General features: G+C 46.8%; 1 protein-coding gene across 1 annotated transcript in view; it reads right to left on the reverse strand.

The window, feature by feature from the left end:
* igf2r (insulin-like growth factor 2 receptor) overlaps positions 1–6,406 on the reverse strand; it is a 52,114-nt gene that overhangs the window by 33,698 nt on the left and 12,010 nt on the right. Inside the window, exons 4-10 of the mRNA XM_083898717.1 lie at positions 6,004–6,102; positions 4,538–4,670; positions 4,213–4,324; positions 3,316–3,424; positions 3,029–3,188; positions 563–752; positions 331–434 (exon numbers count right to left, since the gene is read on the reverse strand). Of these exons, the coding sequence (XP_083754843.1) occupies positions 331–434; positions 563–752; positions 3,029–3,188; positions 3,316–3,424; positions 4,213–4,324; positions 4,538–4,670; positions 6,004–6,102 (907 nt within the window). The remainder of the gene's footprint in view (positions 1–330; positions 435–562; positions 753–3,028; positions 3,189–3,315; positions 3,425–4,212; positions 4,325–4,537; positions 4,671–6,003; positions 6,103–6,406) is intronic.

The following is a 6,406-nucleotide window of genomic DNA, read 5'->3' on the forward strand; positions in this document are numbered from 1 at the left end:
CTAATCCCAGAATTGTGACTTTAATCCCAGAATTATGACTATAATCCCAGAATTCTAACTTTAATCCCAGAATTATGACTATAATCCCAGAATTATGACTTTAATCCCAGAGTTCGGATTTTTTTACTTTTTAAATTTTGTTTCCAAAAAAAAAAAAAACGTGTCCGTAATCCTCTTCCATAGTAAAAGTTACCTGTGGAGCTTTAACATCGTCTCCACACATACTGTACAAGTGAATTAGTGCCACATCCTACCACTGGTGGGCGCCAACAGCGAGGCTACAAACCTAAATGTGATTTATAAATGTGTAAAAAAGAGAGATAATCTCACATGCTGTCTGGTTGCACTCAAAGTTGATGATGGTCATTCTCTGGAAGCCTGAGGAGCATTTGTCTCCGTCTGGGTAGATTAACATCAGGTCTCCGTCTGAATAACTGCAGAGGACGAAGACACAGGGACAGAGACATGCAAGAAAAAGACATTGTTTTTATTATTATTATTATTCAAAGTGAAAAGGACACACACACACACAGTAACACACACACACACACACACACGTTACCGTAGCGTCTGGTTCTGATATCTTCCCGCCACTTTCTTCATGTCTCCGTTCTTCTTCACCTGACAGGACGACACCAGCGCATCGCTGCCACACTCTTTGTTCAGGATCTGCCCGCACACGTTCAGGTAGTAGACGTAGGCCTCGGCGCCGTCCGCGGACTTCGAGTGAGCGTAGTACGGATGATCGGACGCTGCACGAACACACGGACACACACACACACACACACACACACACACACACACACACACACAGTCCATGAATTAAACGAAGGGTTCAGATCCGTTCTGAATATTCCTCGTTAGTTTTGTTGAATTTTGTTTAACTTGTCCTGCACATACAGTTCAACCTGCCCCGGAACATTGTCTGGACAAAATGTTCTCATCTCAATCTCCCTCCATAATCCTCGATCTCCCTCGACCTCCTTTGGCCTCCCTCCATCACCCATGATCACCCTTCATCTCCTTCGATCATCCTCCAACTCCCATGATCACCCTTGACCTCCCTCTATCTCCTTCGATCACCCTCAATCACCCTCGACCTCCTTCGATCGCCCTTGACCTCCTTCGATCACCCTGGATCGCCCTCCATCTCCCTTGACCTTCCTCGACCTCCCTCGATCTTCTTCGTTCACCCTCGATCTTCTTCGATCACCCATGATCACCCTCGACCTCCCTCTATCTCCTTCTAACACTCTCGATCTCCCTCTATCACCCTCGACCTTCCTCAACCTCCCTCGATCACCCTCAACCTCCCTCGATCACCCTCAACCTCCCTCGATCACCCTCGACCTCCCTCAATCTTCTTCAATCACCCTTGACCTCCCTCGATCACCTTTGATCTCCCTCGACCTCCCTTGATCACCCTCGACCTCCCTCGATCTCCTTCGATCACCCTCGACCTCCCTCGATCTCCTTTGATCATCCTTGAGCTCCCTCATTCACCCTCGACCTCCCTCGATCTCCCTTGTTCACCCTCAATCTCCTTTGATCACCCTTGAGCTCCCTCATTCACCCTCGACCTCCCTCCATCTTCTACGTTCACCCTCGACCTCCATCGATCTCCTTCGATCACCCTCAACCTCCCTCTATCTTCTACGTTCACCCTCGACCTCCATCGATCTCCCTCGTTCACCCTCGACCTCCCTCTATCTTCTTCGATCACCCTCGATCTTCTTCGATCACCCTCGACCTCCCTTGATCTTCCTCGATCACCCTCGACCTCCCTCGATCTTCTTCCATCTCCTTCGATCACCCTCGATCACCCTCGACCTCCCTCGATCTTCTTCGATCACCCTCGACCTCCCTCGTACACCCTCGATCACCCTCGACCTCCCTCGTTCACCCTCGACCTCCCTTGTTCACCCTCGACCTCCCTTGTTCACCCTCGACCTCCCTTGTTCACCCTCGACCTCCCTTGTTCACCCTCGACCTCCCTCGATCTCCTTCAATCACCCTCGACCTCCCTCGTTCACCCTTGACCTCCCTCGATCTCCTTCGATCACCCTCGACCTCCCTCATTCACCCTCGACCTCCCTCGTTCACCCTCGACCTCCCTCATTCACCCTCGACCTCCCTCGTTCACCCTCGACCTCCCTCGATCTCCTTCGATCACCCTCGACCTCCCTCATTCACCCTCGACCTCCCTCGTTCACCCTCGACCTCCCTCATTCACCCTCGACCTCCCTCATTCACCCTCGACCTCCCTTGTTCACCCTTGACCTCCCTCGTACACCCTCGATCACCCTCGACCTCCCTCATTCACCCTCGACCTCCCTCGTTCACCCTCGACCTCCCTCGTTCACCCTCGACCTCCCTTGTTCACCCTCGATCACCCTCAACCTCCCTCGTTCACCCTCGACCTCCCTTGTTCACCCTCGATCACCCTCGACCTCCCTCGTTCACCCTCGACCTCCCTTGTTCACCCTCGACCTCCCTCATTCACCCTCGACCTCCCTTGTTCACCCTCGACCTCCCTCATTCACCCTCGACCTCCCTCGATCTCCTTCGATCACCCTTGACCTCCCTTGTTCGCCCTCGATCTCCCTCGATCTCCTTTGATCACCCTCGACCTCCCTTGTTCACCCTCGACCTCCCTTGTTCACCCTCGACCTCCCTCATTCACCCTCGACCTCCCTTGTTCACCCTCGACCTCCCTCATTCACCCTCGACCTCCCTCGATCTCCTTCGATCACCCTTGACCTCCCTTGTTCGCCCTCGATCTCCCTCGATCACCCTCGATCACCCTCGACCTCCCTTGATCTTCCTCGCTCACCCTCGACCTCCCTCGATCTCCCAGATTGTGCATGAAGTGGAGCAATAGCTGTAAAAGGCTCATTTTCATTACCAACAATAAGCTAAAGAACGAATAATGAGGAAGTTTTTCACTTCCTCTATCGCGGCTAATAACAATAAAAAAGAAAGACTATGCGTCAACACTCGGTGACGTAAGGATAAATCGTGAACTCACAGCTGAGCGTGAGCGGCGTCAGGTCGATGGCGATGTCGTGCTGAGTGCCGGTCAGTTTGCAGCTGTGGCTCTCCAGATAATCTCTGTGGCAGGCGTATTCCGTCACCCACAGCACCTCGTAACGACAGTGAGAGCCCGCCGTCATCCGGGGAATGTCGCCCTGCGGAGACGACGACGACGACAACCGGGAACGTTCAGGATCTTTCAGGGTTTTAAAACAACAACAACAACAACAACGACGATGACGACGACATCTGCGCGCGTTTTCATGGGCGAGGAGAACTCACCGAGTGTCTGCTGGACGGACACGTGAACGTGATGGTGACGGCCGGACTCTCGCCGTCACAGATGTCCGGAGGCGGCAAATCGGGGCTGAGCTCGTAACGTATGCTCAGACTGCAAGGAAAGAACAGAACAGAACAGTCGTATAAAAACGATTCGTCTTTCTATGTTCTGATTTCACTCAGTTTAGACTGAAAATATGATTATTTTTTATGATCTTAATATTTAATATACAAAAAATCTTTATTAAGTACGACTTGACGTAAAGATGTAGTACAATTTAAGGCCTCGTCGTCACGGACTCTGTGTGGCGCTGTAACGCTGCCACAGAAATACACCTAAATTCACCTGTGAAATACTCACAGTAGCCAACTTTCTACTCAGGGCCGTTTCTAGCGGTTTGAGGGGCCCCTATGCGAGATACTATTTGGGGCCCCTATTTTTTCAAACTCGAGGTAGAGATTCCTAACTTTTTCCTCATTACCCCACAAACACTTACATGCTTTGCAAATATATGCATAATGAATAACATCCAATACATGCAAATAAAGACGGGTACTTTTAATTCTCAAAAATATAATCAAATATGAGTCTGAACTTGCAGTTTGGGGGCCCCCTGGTGGCTGTGGGGGCCCTATGCAGCTGCATAGTCCGCATATGGCAAGAAACGGCTCTGTTTCTACTGCAGGAAATGTTCTCATTTACCTGTGATTTCCACAGAAATTACCCCCGAAACTTTCCCCCAAAAAGTACCCAGTCGAGACTAAAAAAAAAGTACCAGGTACCAGGTACGGTCGCTAATGGAAAAAGCGAATGCCGAATCGCGCTGTGCTGGAACTGTGCAGTGGAAAAAGTTCTAAAAGTTCCTGGAAAACGTTGGTGGAAAAAGGGCTAATTTTTACCTGTCACTGTCCACCAGCTGCAGACGGCCGGTGGGAGAGCCCATGCTGTAGGAGCCGTTGGTGGTGACCAGACAAGCCGCAGAGCCTACTGGACACGACTTCTCTGGATAATCTGGACACAAAAAAAACACACACACACACACATGTGAAAACAAATAATAATCCCTGTTCCTTCCTCTGCGGTTTCTCTGTTGTCCGACGCGTCATCGCTAGTCCGCGACGTCTCGTGTTGAAATGAGTTGCAACGACTTCCTGGTTTTTTGCGACACATTTAGCTGCAACATCCCTTTATGTGTGTGTGTGTGTGTGTGTGTGTGTCACTCACTGAGGCTGCGGCAGATGTTGATGTAGAAGTCGATGCTGTCGTTGCCGTCGTCCACCAGATAACCCTCCCTGACTTTGATCAGAGGGTTCAGGTCGTGTTTGTCGCCGTCCGAGTCAAAGGCGTAGCAGGGAACCTGGACACGTTCAGATTACAGCTCAGATTATCGCACTGAAGCACTGATGGAATAGTATAGATTATACGTATTATTATTAAGCTGTCATATATCCTTCCCATTATCCATCAACCACCCATTCGTCATCCACCCACACCTCATCTACCTATTCATCCATCCATTCATTTTTTTAATCAATTAATCCATCCATTTTTACCCATTCATCTATCCATGCATCATCTTCTAATTGTTTTACCCATTCATCCATCCACATTCACCCATTCATCCATCCATATTTTATCCATTCATCATCCTCCAATTGTTTTACCCATTCATCCACATTTTATCCATTCACCATCATCCAGTTGTTTTACCCATTCATCCATCCATATTTACCCATTCATTCATCCATATTTTATCCATTCATCATCATCCAGTTGTTTTACCCATTCATATTTGCCCAATTATTCATCCATCCATATTTTACCCATTCATCATCCAATTGTTTTACCCATTCATCCATCCATATTTTATCCATTCTTCATTCAATTTTATCCATTCACCATCATCCAATTGTTTTACCCATTCATATTTACCCATTCATCCATATTTTATCCATTCATCATCACCCAGTTGTTTTACCCAGTCATCCATTCATGTTTACCCATTCATTCATCCATATGTTATCCATTCATATTTACCCATTCATACATCCATCCATATTTTACCCATTCATCACCATCCAATTGTTTTACCCATTCATCCATCCATTGTATCCACTCATCTATTCATCCATCCATTTTTATCCCTTTATCCAATGATTCATTCATTCATTCATCCACACATCCAATCTATTATCCATTCAGCAAAACTACAATCCATTCATTCATGCATCCATTTGTTCATCCAACGATCAAAGCAATTTTTTATCCGTTCATCCATCCATATCTTGCCCATTCATTCACACATCTATCCATCTTAACCATTGATCTAGTTTTTAATCCATCCAATATTTCATCCATTCACCCATTAATCCATCTTTATGTCCCATTTACCCGTTCAACTGTCCACACTATCATCCATTCATCTCAAATTAATCAGCTTATTAATACAAAACAACAAAAACAGGCTCATAAATAAAATAAACAAATAAAAATGTCACATTTTCCTCCGTCTCGATTCACACGTTCATTTAAGTATTCAGCGTTACTTTGTCACTGAGTCACTTTCTGTTTCCGCGTAAACACCTCGTCGTTTCCTTCTCACTCACTCACTCACTCACTCACTCACTCACTCACTCACTCACTCACTCACTCACTCCTTGTTAAAACAAACAAAGACAAACACCACAAACCTCTTTTTGAGGCTTGAATTTGTCCGTCTTGCAGGCGACGTACGTCCTCCACTCAAAGTAATGGACGCACTCAGACACGGCCACAAACTCCGGCGTCCCCTGAAGAAGAAAAAAAAGACAAATAAACAAATGAACAATCTTTGATTATAAAGTAGAGGATGAATTATAATACAGTGGTTCCCAAAGTCTGGCTCATGGCCCACAGATGGGTCACAGGAGATTTTTTTGTGGTCCCCAAATAACAAATTCACAGATTTTTCCCAAGTTTTTACTTAAGATTCGTGTGTATATATTTAATAAAATATTAATTCACCAAATATCTATTGTAAATGATTAATTAGTTGCTATATTAGGCACAAATTTGCTCTCGTCATCACGATTTATAATGTGATTAGGGTCATGA

The sequence above is a fragment of the Microchirus variegatus genome (assembly GCF_963457635.1).
Source record: "Microchirus variegatus genome assembly, chromosome: 12".
Taxonomy (NCBI): domain Eukaryota; kingdom Metazoa; phylum Chordata; class Actinopteri; order Pleuronectiformes; family Soleidae; genus Microchirus; species Microchirus variegatus.